Genomic DNA, 14,600 nt, shown 5'->3' with positions numbered 1-14,600 from the left:
TACGAGTGAAAACGGTTGAAACAGACTTTTGTACATTTTCTATACCTCTCGTTCAGTTCAGTGATGCAGCAGTTAATAAATCTAACTAAACATGAGTAGCTATCCAGATCTTTAATTTATAAATGCATCTCTGGGGTGATAAAAGGGGGGAGACCCCTGCATTAAACCATGAAAAAACACATGGAAAAACTAAAAAGTATTGTTTTTTTCTGGGATGTGAATCTCTTTACGTCAACATCTATGGAGCTGACCTTCCAATGTTAGTATTATTTTATTTGTTATTGATCTTTACTTGCTGTCAATTTAGCCAAACGTGACTGAGCTGCCAAGCAAACGCAATGAGTTGTATTTTCCTTTCCTCATTAATCATTGCCTTAGCAAAAGTCACAAAACTTTAGAAGAAGCTGTGAAAATAGTCGGAATCTGTACTTTGGCACGGGGCGTACTTTCCATATTAATTTTCTTCCCAAAAACTACTCTATGTTTCCACTGTGGCAGTCTTTTCCTCTTAAAGAAAAAGATTTTGGGGGACAATAGTAGTGCGGTATGCCTCGGTAAGGGAAATAAATCATGACTCATCCAATATGTGCATCGGCTTTAGCAGGAAACATCGCAGTAAATGTTCTCTCTGATTCTAAATTTGCCCTAAATCTGTTTATTATTTATATAATAATTTATACTTTGAATCGCAACGGAACTTACAAACTACATATGCACGCAACGTTTACACATGTTAAGTGCTTTATACGGGAAAAATAAACAACATGGCCCTCCCCATTTGGCACCGGGATCCCTGAGGAAGTCTGCTTCTTGACAGCTCAGTCGACAAACAGGGTGAGATTTGCAGAATCAGGTGGGGGAAAGTTGCAAAGTAAAGTTGCGTAACATCATGGAGGAAGGCTCGGGGGCGCAAAGTTGCAATCCAATATGCAACAGGCTGCAAGCGTGGATGTGGCCGGGTTGGGTGGTGGCGGAGACGGATGGCTTACCAGATGAAGTCCGTGCAGTGGCTGCAGAAAGTCGGCTGCTTGAAGAACCTGGCAGTAAACTTGTGGTTCTTCACTTCGTGGACATTTTTCTGCCTCAGAGCACCTTTGCGAGCAAATCTATTCGCTACGTCCTCGTTGGACGACTCGATCAAACTTGTATCGGCCATGTTGAACGCAAGCAAGCTCCGTGTTGCTGTCTTGCGAGAGTGCCTGTGCCTTGCGCGGCGCTGAGTCGGGAGCCAAGCAGAGAGACACGCTGGGGACTTGGTGAGTGCGAGACTACAAGTGAGGGCTTTCCCCGCCTGTGACTGCCACTGGACGACGCCGCGCTGTCAACTCAGAGCGCCGTCAAGTTAGCCAGATACATACTGTACGTCCGATACCCTTCAAAATAAAAGCATCTACATTTCTCCTGAGCCCCGCGACGTAGAAGGCCTTTAACTACAATTAAACACAACACAAATTAGGATTTTTATTTTGTTGTTTGATTTTGGAGTAGGGTCATCCCAGATTTGAAGGACAATAGGACATTTTTACACCTATGAAAATGGATCAATCACAAAACATGCACTTATTTGCATAAATAAAAGTTCTGCTGAGACGAACTGTATTTGTCACTGTAATAAAAGTGATTTCTGAAGCCATACAGAGAGAGAGTTTAACCTTATCCCGACTCCCGGCAAAAAATTGATGACACCCTGGACTGGACGCCAGTCAGTCAAAACAGGTGTTGTACATCCATTTTCAACACCGCTTATCCTGTTCAGTGTCACGGGAGGTGCTGGAGCCTATCCCATCTGAAAATGGGCGAAAGGCAGACTACTGGTCGCCATCCAGTTGCAAGGCACACATAGAGACAAACGACCAGTCACACTCACATGCACATTGTCACTGAGCGAGAATCGATTCCACATGTGCACAACGACTTACATCAGACACATTGATTTGTAAATATAAAACTGGTCAACAATTTTTTGCCACATCGTATTGCAGTTTAAATATTTACTTTTTCCTGATTTGGAAACTTCCTTTAATTCTTGAATGGTCCTCTCAACACTGTCACGCTACACAGGATTGAGACGCGATCTACCGTCACGCCCTGAAAATGCTGCAGATGCCGCCATCGTGCGGAAAACAAGAAAAGTACATTGTTTGTTACTGTCGCCGTTTTGAGGGGGGAAAGGACAAGGGAAAACCAGTTTCCAGGAAGAAAAGGAGAAAAGTGAAATACTGCAATCGGAATGATGAATGAGGATAAGCACAAAAGAAAATGGATGGTTGGATGGACAGGGTGTAATTTTACAAGAACATATAGCAACGGAATACATGTGCAGTAAGTTGGAATTTCAAAAATATTGATTATAGAGCATTCATATCTTGTACATAATTTTACTTTTTAATATCATTAAATTTTTCAGTATCAGTTATTATGACCATGAACCACCTCCTCTCATGGAATCTTGGAATACTCCATGGACCAAAAACAACCGCAACATACAACACCCAAAACTCTTAAAACAATTTACATCGAGTCCCATTAATATACTGTAAATACATATAAGCCACACAACAACACAAATGTAGGTGTTATATGTACTTTATAACAACGTAACAGTGTTGCAACAGAAGGGGAAGTCCACAGTCAGAGCTTCCAGTAACAGAGATTTCAGAGCATTGATTCTTTTTTCTGCCAAGGTCACTGGCAGTCCAAATAAAAATACAGCTGACAAAATGTTGCAGTGTCGGTGGGGTGTTAATGTTTTTTCATAAAATGCCTCAAAATCACTGATGTCGTTCATCCCAAACATGTAGAAGTACGATCAAGGTCTTCCACAGCAAACAGCCTCAAGCATGCCCTCATGAACCACACCTTCCTCAACATGTTTCCACAAGTTGGAAGCATCAGTAAAATGATCATTAGGTGACTGTTAAAAGGTTGCTTCTGCTGACAGGCGAATCAAAACCAAATGTGAGCAAGTACTGTCCTTCTCTTATCTGTTTACTTTTGGAGAAGCACAAATAGCTGTGTCAAAGTCAACACACATTTCAGAAACAGTTTTGGTCACCACAGGAAGGACACCATGAATTTCTGTGCTTTTCCCCTCAGGTTGGAATATATTATCTATGTTTGGCTATTAGTCCCATTTTGTAACTTTGTCAAAGCACAAGAAGACAACGGTATTTACATTTTCATACTTTTTCTTGTCACAAGTGCTGTCTATTTTTATATTTAGTAATCTAATGACTGATTGTAGACCAACCCTCTAACTAACTGACTAACTAACTAACTAACTGACTGACTGACTGACTGACTGACTGACTGACTGACTGACTGACTGACTGACTAACTAACTAACTAACTAACTAACTAACTAATCAAGCTGGTAACATTGTGCAATAACCTGCCCACACAGTGTTACAAGGTTCTGTGTTCTCCTCTCTGCTTAGTCCATCTTGTGTTGAGTTTGCATGTTCTTCATCATTTTCCCACATTCTAAAACACGTATGCTATGTTAACCGAAGACTAGAAATTCCCTGTTAAAATTTCCATTGCTGTAAATATAAATCTATAGGTCTAGATTTGTCCTGCAAATTACTGCCGGATCAGTCCAGGGTTTAATGTGCCTCTCAATCTAAGTCAACAAAGACCCCCAAGCCTGAGACCCTATTGAAGACAAACACTACAGAAAGAATGAATGGAGTAACACCCCAAATGCTAATCAACACTTGCTTTATTTGGCAATCATCAAGTCACTAATTATGTGTTTGTCCTTGCAGTGTGTTTAATACCTGAGCTGGATGGCAACATTGTAACAGTGGAGCACCAGCGCCACTTTCGGCCTGGTGAAGAATTAGTGCTGTTTTGTAAATCGGGATACACGTCCATTTTGGGCCCTCGGAAAATTGTATGTACTGACCAAGGAAGGTGGACTGAAACCAAATTGAAGTGCATTGGTGGGTCCCAGTTCAATATTATTTCATGTCACTGCACACTTCCTAGATGTGTTTTTTTTTATCATTCTAAGCTGTGTCTCCGTCTTTGTAATGTCATTATTTTTAATTAATTATGCATTATTCATACAATACCAAAACATTGAAAAGAGACAATCTTTTTGGAAAAAAAAAAAAATTTAGTTGTTCATTGCAAAGGCCAGGTAATATGTTACTAACCATATGGAGACTCACAACAGTACTAATATACTGTTCTATCTTTTAGCAAAGCATTGTCCTGCTCCTGACCAACTGCTCAATGGAGATCTGTACTATGAGGATACGGTGTACCAGAGCATAATCAACTATACCTGTCACGAGGGGTAAAGTGAGAACATTTAGTTAAATTCCAATGGATGACATGTAAGAAATGATGCAAGTAGTAGTCAAATTAGAAATGGTGATGCGCACTCTTATGCCATTAAGAGGTTGTCGTGCATACCCAGGACACATTACTCGAGTGAATTCAGTGGAACCTCCAAAGTTAACTTGAAATATCTTTGTATCCGATTGAATAAAAAAATGGCTGATAAAATATGTTTTCTTTCTATAGGTACATCCTTTCAGGACCCCAAAATGCTAAATGCCAGGCTGATGGAACATGGAGCACATCGGTACCAGAGTGTAAACGTATGTATCCAGCCATTTCCCTCCTTTTCTCTTAATGTTTTTCTAATTTGCAACACGTAATCCTTTCACACTTTTATTCCAAAGGTTTTTTTTTTTTTCATTAATTGATACGTTTACCATTTACAACACAGTATGCGTTCTCTTATCTTGCAGCTGTGTCTTGTGGTCTTGCTCCAATCCCAAAGTTTGGTCTTATCAGTTATAACAGGATAGTAAGAGGAAACACGACATATTTTGGTACCTATGGGACATATAAGTGCTTGCCTCCTTACGTCCTTTTTGGAAACGTATATGCAGAGTGCACAGCCAGTGGCAATTGGACCAAGACACCCGAATGTCGAGGTATCGTGAAAAAAACAAAAAACAATTAATCAAATACAATTTTTTTCCAGTGACTGAACCAGTCTAATACAAAATCTTTCCAGTGGTAACTTGCCCTCCACCAGAGAACATTTTCAATGGTTACATGTCCAGCAAGGACCAGAGACGTTATGACTTCATGGAGACGGTGCAGTACGGCTGCAATGGCAACTACATGCTGGATGGAAGCTTCCAAATTGTTTGTCAGAAAAATGGAGAGTGGTCTGAAAAACCAGCCTGTAAAGGTAGGCCATGAATGTACATAATATCGTTTTGATATTTGGGTGATCAGGCTGCTTTGTTATTTATGCGTAACAATCCCAACAATTTCACCTATTTTTTTTACATTATCATCATGTTTTTATGTTTTATTGTTTCTGTGGCAAACAGCTCCTTGCAGTATTGGCATTAAAAGAGGAAGAATATTATACAAAGAAAAAAAAATTTGGATCGCAGACTTCGAGCCAAACAGAGTCCTCCATGGCGATCTTGTGTCAGTCTATTGCTTGGACAAGGTCAGGAACTGTGGCTATGCTGTGTCAACTCAGTGCGTCGATGGAAATCTTAAAATCCCCGAATGCTATGAAGGTAGTGATTGATTAATAATAATTTCCCAGTTGTTCAAATGCTATAAAGGTACATTGAGAAACTATATCAAGAAAACTTGAACAACAACCCAAACCTTTACTCTAACCAATTATTTATGTTTCTTTTCAGAGCCAAGCGTAATAGACTATAACTTGTATTCTGGTTCACTTCCTTCCGAAATAAATCAGTGCTGAGATGGAAGCCTATCCCTTCTCTGATTATGAATATTACCCTCACCAGCATTAACAGCATTGTTCTGGGCTCTAAAAATAAAGCACATCTTGAGTCTTAAAATGCGTGTGATGCTCAATTTGTGTTTGAAATCTTCTGTGTAAGATATAAGAATGAACTTGATTTTATGAAATAAAAGTTTAATTCTATTTTGTGGAATGAAAATTACAACACTGTTGCTACATCTACAAAATACAAGTTAAGTAAGTCTTGGTAGCGTGCATATTCAGTTTAAAATGGGTTGAAAAGGAAAATACAAGGGGAAAAGTCTAAAAAATTAGGAGCGCTTAGCTAGTGGCAACGCAAGATGGCCGCCAGGGTATTTCCGGTTGCTTTGCTAATAGCGAGTAGGAAGTAGGCGGTGTCAAATTCTCGTTATTTTGAGTGTGGCGTCGGAAATCTCGTTACGCATTTTCTATTGTCTCGCGAGCTTGTCCGAAGTTCCACCTCTCTTATTCCAGCATGGCCGTGCTGTACGAGGGGTACACGTTGTGTGGACTAGTTCCATCTCAAAATTCAACAAAGTCCTGCATTCAGGGCATCGAACCGGAGAGGGATAGCGACCATGTAATCGTCAGTAACGCCTTCAGATCAGTTACTCTTTATAAGGTAAAGTTTAACGTGTTTTGGGGTCATCAAGGGATTGGAGGCTAGCTAGTTAGCTGGAGAGTGAGACTTGCACGTTAAAGCATTGGCTCGCTCAGAAAGTGCCTACAAAATGGCTTTCATTCCAGCGTCTGGGATACTTTATTTTACTACTTTATATTATGTTATTAATTTATATTACTAGTTAAACCTCTTACAACAAAGGTCACTGAGTAATCATGCGCCTAAGTGTGGGACTCTGAAAAGTTTTAGCCTCTGGTAGTAGATTTGACTCCAGTTATCTTAGAAAGTAATAATGCTACTAGCTTAATATTTTTAACAAATGCAGACAATGAAAGATATATTTAATACACAATGGGACATCGTTTTTTTAAGTTCCTCTTTCCAATTAGTGTCTCTAAACCAAAATTACCAAACGTGCTCTAATTAAGTTGCAAACATTATTTTATCAAAGTTAAGCTGAACAAAGCTCACTGTCCCATTGACTAGGAATAATGTACACATTTTGACACTTTTGGCATCCACTTAAATCAGTTTGGTGCCAGTGTAGCAGATATGTTACCAGTATCAGAGTTTGCATATTTGGTAACAGCCAATTGTTGTCACTGACGTGTTGATGTTTTTTTGCGTATGTTTGTGTCAGGTTTCAGACCAAAAGCCACTGGGGAGCTGGACTGTCAAACAAGGCAGTTGTTTGACCTCTCCAGCAATTTATAACACTCAAACTAAAGAATATGTAGCAGTAACAGATAATAAGGTAAACTCATTCAGTGTTGCTCATCACAATCGGCATCTCAAAATGCAAAAGAGGCTACACAGTTGTTTAGTCCATCAAAATTTAAAGTCTCATTTTGTATGCTTTTCAGGTGATCAGAATCTGGAAGGAAGATGATGATCTCTTGGACAAAACATTTAAAGCTACTGTAAGTGTGATTGTTGCCTCTACTCTACGCTTTCCTCATTATTGTCAGTTTCCTTTACTGTAGGCTACATGTCGCATGGCCATTTGGACTATTATTATGTATTTCACATTTGAAATAATTGCTGGGTTTGGGAAGTCGCTTGTCTTGACTTACAGCTTCAGATGTGTTGAATAGTTGAGTATTCATGTGTGTTTTGCTCAGGTGTCGTCCGACATCTGGAGGGTCCACTGCGTTGCTGGACAAGATCCCGTGGTCTTGTTTCAGAGAGGAGCTGTGAGACTTCTGGATTCTCTTCTCGCAACTCCTCAGCAAACTGTCGAGGAAGTCTTGGCTCCAGATGAAACCATCAGGTAACTACAGGTTCTACTGTTGCAATTTGTAGTTTAAAGATTGAAAGATTTAATTTGCTTCAATTGTGCTGCTGTCTTTGTTTTCTGTTGTTTGTTTTCAGGTGGAGCACCAACATAGTGGCCGAAACCCAGCAGTTTGTCATCTTTACAACAGAAAAGGTACCAGATTTATTCTTTGGTGTCTTCATCATGATAAATCAACCCAACCCAAAATTATTTTTCTGGCATAGCTACAAATGCTCCATCTTACTTACATATCGGAAGAATAAATCTCATTCATAGTCAACCAAATTGAGGTACTTAGTGGAAACAATGCTAATATTATTCCAGCAGATATTTTCGAATGAGAATATTGTTTATTTTGTGATTGCGCCCGGTAATTCTTACATTCTAAATGGGCTTGACTAACATTTAATGTATTTTTCTAGAAAGGGGACCATTTTTTGTACCTGCTGAAAGTAAACCCAAACATACTGCAGAAGTACCAGTTGGAGCGAGAAGACGCCAGCCTTTCGCCTCTTAGCTTCTCTGCATCCTACAGAGATGAACTCATCTATCTGCTTTACCTCTGTAAGCCTCCATTTCTTATGTTTGAATATTGCTTTCTAGCTTCATGATTTTTGTGATTATGGCAATCATAATTAATGGCCCAAATATGAGCGACACAATTTTTAAATTCCTCTACGCCTTGTCATCTCTCTGTCATATAGATCCTAATGGACACGTGTACCAGAGTGTGATCTCTGCATGGGGCCCTGGGCATAATGAGGACTCTCAAACCATTTCACTGCCCCGTAATCTGCTGCTGGCTCTTTCGGTTGATGAAGACCGGTTGGTTGCAGCTAATGCTGTCTTCTTAGATGAAGCCCATGTCGCTGTTGTTGGCGTTCCGCACCCCTCGGCCGGAACTGGTAAAGGTACTTGACATCATCACATCCCTGAGGAGCATGAAAGTGTCTCCTCTACATCTGATCAAGAACTTGCTTGTGCACTAAGTTGACAAAAGTACTTAGACAAACTGCAATCTTTAGTGGCCCCTGCGTTGTAATTCTTAAGAAACATTCTGGACAATTCTGTTACCAGCTTTGTGAGCACTGTACAGTTGTTGCAGAAGGTAACGTTTCCTTAAGTCAGTCAGATGAATTTGGTGATTAACTGGATTTTCCCACCTCACGCTTTCAGTTTAATTTACAAAAGGAGGTTTCCCCTGGACAGTGGATGCTTTTCCAATAATAAAAATTAATGGAACGTATTTTCTTCCATGTTAAAGCCTTGTATGCGTGTCAACGGCTTTGTTCATAGTACAGAATAGACCCCTGCGAAAATCCACATAGAACTGGTGCCCATTATAAAGGTTTTGTTTTTTACTCCCCATCTTGGAAAAAAAAAAAAAAAAACCTAATCATTTCTTGATGTCTTTTTCAGATTTCCTCTGCATTTGGAATATCAATTTCCAGACACTTCAAGCAGGGAAAGAAATTGTGGGTAAAATCTTTGGACAGGTAGGTACATAACACGTTTATTGTTTTTTTTAAAAATCATCCACAGAGCCAAATGTTTTATATTATCAATGTTTCTTAAAATGCGGTGGGGACTTTGGCTTTGCAAGTTTAGCTAAAGTAGCATCATGACCAAGGAGTCATTGAGCAAATAAAAGTTTGATCAATGACATCCTTTGTCGTAATTTGGACCGTAGGCCAATGTTCCCTGTCCTCCCAGCTGGTGCGTGCTGATGGAGGACTGTATGACTTTGGTAGAGCATCACATCTGCTCTCAATTGTGATTGGGATTCATTCCCTCCTCACAACTTTAGAGCAGTTTACAAGCTTATCATTTGCACAAACCCATTACTGTTACTAAATTACCTTTCTTTCTTATTTTTAGCTATGGTGTTATTCCAACAAGCTCTTCATTCCACATGGTAAATGCCTGTCTGTTATTCCATACGGATGCACCAAATCTTCACTCGCTTCTGCTTTGGGCAAATTGAAGCAGTCCAAGACTGTAGGTGAGCCAAAACATTCGATAAATTCCACAAGATAGATAAATAGCAAGAATACCCTTTATGTCTCAGTGCGCAGACTCCATATTTTGCTCATGAAATGTCTGCACATTTCCACCAAAAGAATTACGTTTACTGTTTATGTGCAAAGTGACAGATATTTGGAACTGGTTATAAATCCCTTTGTGGCAGCAGAAAAAAAAAGAAAAAAAAATTGTGTTATCTATTAAAGCGGCTTTTCAAGGGACACTAACTGGTCTGTTTAAATACAGTATACATCAATGGCTGGGATTATACGCAACAAAATGTATACACGTATTTCTCAATCTTGTTTACATTTATGGCATACAGTCTTTGACTTAGTAATGAAATGCTGTCATAAATAGATTTGCCGCTCTATTAATTAATTTTTATGAAAATTTGACAGAATCCAGACCGCTGGTGTCAGTGCCTTCATGGAACAACATTTTACATGAAGAGAAAACCCAGCCCTCGAGAACAGTAGGGACCAGGACTTTGGTATGTATGTGAATTATTGTAACATTCTAAGGAAGATTCTAATGGACAAGATTTGGTTAGTTGCTTTCAGTCCCAAATCATAAAAGTGATGGTACTGATTAGTTAACAAAGTGCGAACTCGGCACCATTTTGTCGTGTGTTTTGTGTGCCACCTGTAGATTATTGTGGCTTCCTTTCGCCTAGCCAATCCTTAATTTTAGTCTACTGTCATTCCAGAGAACTTCAAGTAGGAGTCAGTCATCCCACAGTTTAACAGTTGAGCAAGTTCTCGAGCTCATCAAGGTAATACTTTTTTGATTCTAGACTCCTGAAAGAGATTTAGATTCGTATTTGTTTTGTACCATTTTGCAAACTACTCATTTTGGGGGTAAAGTTGTTTGATGAAGGTTAATGTGTAACATAATTGAGCAACATCCTCTCTCTGTTTCAACTACACTTCAATTCCATATTTATGTGCGGTCGATTATGAGGTCAACATGTTCACATATGTATGTAGGATACGTTGCATACGATTATTGTTTGATTCCCATCATGGTACAATTCCAAGATGGCATTATAAGTCCTTGCTTATTTTTATATAACATAGACCGCATCAGCAGAGGAAGTGCAGAAAATTGTGCATCGCCTCTTGTCCAAAGCAGCCATCCAAGACCTGAATCAGTCAGTGGGCCAGCTGGCATCGTCTCTGGTGTCCCGCAGCTTGGCAGATGCTGCCTTCTACACGCCGACTGCGCTGGCGCAGCTAGTACACAGCCAATTTCTCTGCCACAGGTTAGTAAATTTTGTTTTTCCTTCCAAAGGATTATGGATGTACTATAATTTCGCACTAAATCTACGCATTAATGAAGTATTGATCTAATCTGATCAATTAAAAGTAAATTTAGAGTTTCCAACTGACTCAACTCATGACAATAGTTCTAATATAAGCTTGCCTGCAGTTGCTTCCATAAGGTCCCAAAGAAATGCAATATCTAAAATTTCTGGACTCAAATCTTTTTGGTGGGGTTAAACAATTGTATTTAATGTATGAGATTAATATTTTGTACATTCTTCATTTAGGGGAGTCAACGTTAAGTAATCCAGATGCACATTAGATTTACTTTTGTCACCCGCACATAGGAATTTACTATTTTTGCGAAATAATTTCAGAAACAAAACACTTAATGCGATTGATTCTCTTTACAGCATGTGCCCTGACCTCGTGCAGCTGGCCCTTGAAAAGAAGGATTACTTACTGTGTCAACTCTGCTTACACTTTTTCCCTGACATCCCAGAAGCTGTCACCTGCACCTGCCTAAAGGCCTTCATTAGGTAAAATGATCATGTTAACCGTTAAGGCAAATCCAATGACTCAATTCCAAAAACGTCTTCCTTTAAGGTCAACCTAAAATGTATATATTTTACGCTCTGTTACAGTATGCCAGACAGTGATGCAGAAAAAGTGGAGCCGGAGCCTGACAGTGTCTCCTTCATGGAAACTCTGACCTCCAGGGAGCACAGTAAGGGAGCCATTGGCTTGCAGAATGGGTCTAGGTCGTCTTTGGAGGACCATTCGAATGTCACAATGACAACAGTGGATCAGGACAAAAGGAATGCAACGTGGGGAGAACTAAGCTGTCCAGTTGTCTTACAGAAGGCTGTTTTACTGTATCCTTTTACTGGCAGACAAACACCAATTATCAGGTGTTGACCAGATTATATATGGTGGAAATGTGATTTTGATTCTTGACTGAAGCTGTGAAGAAATGAGGTCTTACAGATGGCATTCAGCGATGACCTCCTTCTCCCCCATTTGAAAGATCTTTCATCACAACATGTTTTCGTGAGTTCCTTAGTTGCACTATATTGTATTTTCAGGGGGGTTTATATTTGTGAGTGTATTGTGAGAAATTATGGTATCTTGTCGTGTAGCTACTGGCAAATCAAGCATTCCTGCATCAAGCATACTTTCCCCGTTTAGTATCATTGATCTATTTTTTTTTTCTTGTCCTATCAAGATCTTCCTCCAGTATCTGCACTTCCTCTACCTGCAATATAACAAAGAAACGTCTCTTCTGAATCACACCTTCCGAGCGCCCAGTGTGACACAGGTTTGTAATAATAATTAGAATGACAATAGTTGTCATGATACAGCTGCATTAAAACTGTTGCACCAAACTGAGCACAACTCGGGCAATAGGTGTTGCAAATTGAATAAAAACATGATAGCAGTAATGACTTGTTTTTGTTCATTGCTCTTGTACTGTATTACACCGGCTGCATCTTTGAGTGCCAATATTGTTTTTGTACTGCAGTAGCTAGCAACTGATAAGGTATGCCATTATTGTTAACTGATTCAATTGGATGTGTTTTTTTCTTTCCTTCTCTTACAGATTATGGATTGGGTTGGATTGTTGTTGGATGCTCATTTCACAGTTCTAGTCATGACCCCAGAGGCCAAAGGCCTTCTGGTAAACCTCTACAATTTAATTAAGTCTCAGGTACGTCCTGCTTGTTCTGTCAGTGCAAGCAGTAAGGTTTATATCTGTAAATCAAATGCACATTTTAGTTTAAATCACTTTTGAAATGCAAACTGTTACTCCTCAAGATCAAACGAACTTCATATGGTCTTATTTTTAACCCTGTGACCTTCTGTTGTATCCTCAGGTGAAACTATATTCTGAACTTGGACAACTTGAGGGAGGTCTCAAACACCTCAAAGACTTGAAGATAGAACAAGATAAGAGACAATATTCTATTGAGGTTATTGAGTTTTTTTAGGTTTCTGTGTAATGCTTTTAAGTAACTAATTATCATGCCTCTCCAGATTTTAACCTGAAGCCGGTTTTATGTCCAAAAGCTAGCCACCAGAACTCAATATGTATAAAGATTCAGTGCATTTGTTTCGGAAAAAAATGTTGATAATGCATTTAAATTGTGTTTTCATGTATTGTAATGTTGAAATTTAGACCATTAAGTTGTATTGCATGTCATCTTTATTTGCATTTTTTAATGGAAACAATCTGGATATTAGCCGAAAATGTTTTTGTACGTGGCCTATGCTGCCAGGGCAGGCAGTCTGTATATGAAGCGTTGGAGAAAAAAGTACTAATGATAGGCCTCTATAAAGTTATTTTGTTTTAGTTCTCTGGTCTGTCCTTTTATATTGACTTTGTTTTTTTTAATTCAACAGTGCCAAAAATTTCATTGTAAGAAATGCTGAACTTTCCTATTTCCTAATCGAAATACATGGCCTTCTTGTGCATTAGCAAACCGGCAACCTCATTTTAAGATCGTGCAAACCTTCATGAACAACGACAATTACACAGTGCAATACCACCATCTATTGGTAAATCTTTTGCACAACAACAAGAAGCCTATCTGCAAGCACCTGTTCTGTCTCTGCGCATCTCCAATATGTTTCCAGACACATATAAATGTTATAATATTCGGAAGTCAGTATAATGTATTTATTGTTTGTGTTTTTAAATATTATTTTATTTATTTTATATTATTACATAAAAGCATGGAATGACAAGCGTTATAATTTTCCGAAGTTGGTATAATGTATTTAATTTTTGTGTTTTTTAAATATCACTGATGACATAAAAGCATGGAATAAAGTATGACGTGAGGAACAGGAATCCTGCTTCCACATTGGGGCTAAAAGTTACTCTCGCGCATACCTCAAATTACATTAGACTATGAAATAACCGAAAATTCAAAGAACTAAAATTTAAGCTTACATTTTATTTAAACTGTACAAAATATATTAAATAAACATATCTCTGTATGTAGGCCTATTGTTTTGCACGACACTTAATGCATTGCAATGGTAAATCATGCTACCTGGACAACTAGAAATAGTTATATGTAAATATGCGTGTAAAATGTGTTGGAGTAGATGTGTTTACCGTACATATTTGTTATCAGTTTTATTCAATTGATTGACTTTGAAATTAGACGATAAAAAGGTTTTTCCAAATTGAATTGTTGGTTCTTTCCGTATGTTTAGAAAAAATATGTACCGTTGTCGGCAGGATTCGAACCTGCGCGGGGAGACCCCAATGGATTTCTAGTCCATCGCCTTAACCACTCGGCCACGACAACATGTTCAATAACTGATCGAAATCCGGTATACTTCCAAATTAATACGATGCGATGGCCTGAAAATTCAGCAATTTGGTGATATTGCTGAAGATCAGGTAATACACATTGAAATGCGGTACCAAAGTTAACCGAGACAGCGAATGCATGTATGCAGTTCCCAGGTCCGGTTAACTTTATGACGACTTGCTCGACGCATTTACGATTATCTTCTTGCTCACTCGCCTTCACCATAGTGGCGCCATGTCTGATATAAAAGCAACGACTGCATTTACTGTCCAAGCTGATCTGGTCCCACAAAACAATAGGACAACTCTTAAAAAGC

General features: G+C 38.9%; 3 protein-coding genes and 1 non-coding gene across 6 annotated transcripts in view; 2 read left to right on the top strand and 2 right to left on the bottom strand.

Moving 5' to 3' along the window:
* prkcaa (protein kinase C, alpha, a) overlaps positions 1-1,324 on the bottom strand; it is a 67,305-nt gene extending 65,981 nt beyond the window's left edge. For both annotated transcript variants that reach the window (XM_049719335.2, XM_049719336.2), the window contains exon 1: positions 990-1,324. In XM_049719335.2, coding sequence (XP_049575292.1) covers positions 990-1,156 — 167 coding nt within the window. In that variant the 5' untranslated portion in view covers positions 1,157-1,324. The remainder of the gene's footprint in view (positions 1-989) is intronic.
* Positions 1,325-2,125: 801 nt separating this feature from the next.
* LOC125969259 (beta-2-glycoprotein 1-like) lies at positions 2,126-5,852 on the top strand. Of its 2 annotated transcripts, XM_049721146.2 has the most exons (9): positions 2,126-2,322; positions 3,097-3,167; positions 3,768-3,944; positions 4,207-4,303; positions 4,534-4,610; positions 4,764-4,952; positions 5,036-5,215; positions 5,361-5,558; positions 5,688-5,852. In XM_049721146.2, exons 1-9 carry the CDS (start codon positions 2,231-2,233, stop codon positions 5,750-5,752), a joined length of 1,146 nt encoding a protein of 381 aa, XP_049577103.1. In that variant the 5' UTR covers positions 2,126-2,230; the 3' UTR covers positions 5,753-5,852. The 2 variants fall into 2 exon arrangements, with proteins under 2 accessions (XP_049577103.1, XP_049577105.1); XM_049721148.1 differs by lacking the exon at positions 3,097-3,167 and having other exon boundaries at positions 2,161-2,322.
* Positions 5,853-6,219: 367 nt separating this feature from the next.
* On the top strand, positions 6,220-13,311 carry nol11 (nucleolar protein 11). Its single transcript, XM_049720759.2, has 18 exons — positions 6,220-6,398; positions 7,039-7,152; positions 7,262-7,318; positions 7,520-7,668; positions 7,770-7,827; positions 8,097-8,238; positions 8,379-8,585; positions 9,094-9,170; positions 9,553-9,676; positions 10,098-10,189; positions 10,406-10,471; positions 10,776-10,960; positions 11,375-11,500; positions 11,606-11,836; positions 11,933-12,011; positions 12,187-12,279; positions 12,562-12,669; positions 12,836-13,311. Exons 1-18 carry the CDS (start codon positions 6,252-6,254, stop codon positions 12,947-12,949), a joined length of 2,169 nt encoding a protein of 722 aa, XP_049576716.1. The 5' UTR covers positions 6,220-6,251; the 3' UTR covers positions 12,950-13,311.
* An 885-nt stretch (positions 13,312-14,196) lies between these two features.
* trnas-aga (transfer RNA serine (anticodon AGA)) lies at positions 14,197-14,278 on the bottom strand. The gene has a single exon. It is a non-coding gene; the product is annotated as a tRNA-Ser (tRNA).
* Between the last annotated feature and the right edge of the window lie 322 nt (positions 14,279-14,600).

Source organism: Syngnathus scovelli, chromosome 5 (assembly GCF_024217435.2).
Source record: "Syngnathus scovelli strain Florida chromosome 5, RoL_Ssco_1.2, whole genome shotgun sequence".
Classification (NCBI taxonomy): Eukaryota; Metazoa; Chordata; class Actinopteri; order Syngnathiformes; family Syngnathidae; genus Syngnathus; species Syngnathus scovelli.
Note: the sequence above shows the minus strand (reverse complement) of the source record. Positions and strands in the feature narration are given on the sequence as shown.

Bases quoted from the DNA above. Each gene is read 5' to 3' on its own strand.
- LOC125969259 (XM_049721146.2), top strand. From the start codon at position 2,231: ATGATGAATGAGGATAAGCACAAAAGAAAATGGATGGTTGGATGGACA. The intron at 2,323-3,096 runs GTAAGTTGGAAT...TTTTCCCCTCAG, and splicing joins AGCAACGGAATACATGTGCA to GTTGGAATATATTATCTATG. The intron at 5,216-5,360 runs GTAGGCCATGAA...TGTGGCAAACAG, and splicing joins TGAAAAACCAGCCTGTAAAG to CTCCTTGCAGTATTGGCATT.
- nol11 (XM_049720759.2), top strand. From the start codon at position 6,252: ATGGCCGTGCTGTACGAGGGGTACACGTTGTGTGGACTAGTTCCATCT. The intron at 7,828-8,096 runs GTACCAGATTTA...GTATTTTTCTAG, and splicing joins TCATCTTTACAACAGAAAAG to AAAGGGGACCATTTTTTGTA. The intron at 9,677-10,097 runs GTGAGCCAAAAC...AAAATTTGACAG, and splicing joins GAAGCAGTCCAAGACTGTAG to AATCCAGACCGCTGGTGTCA.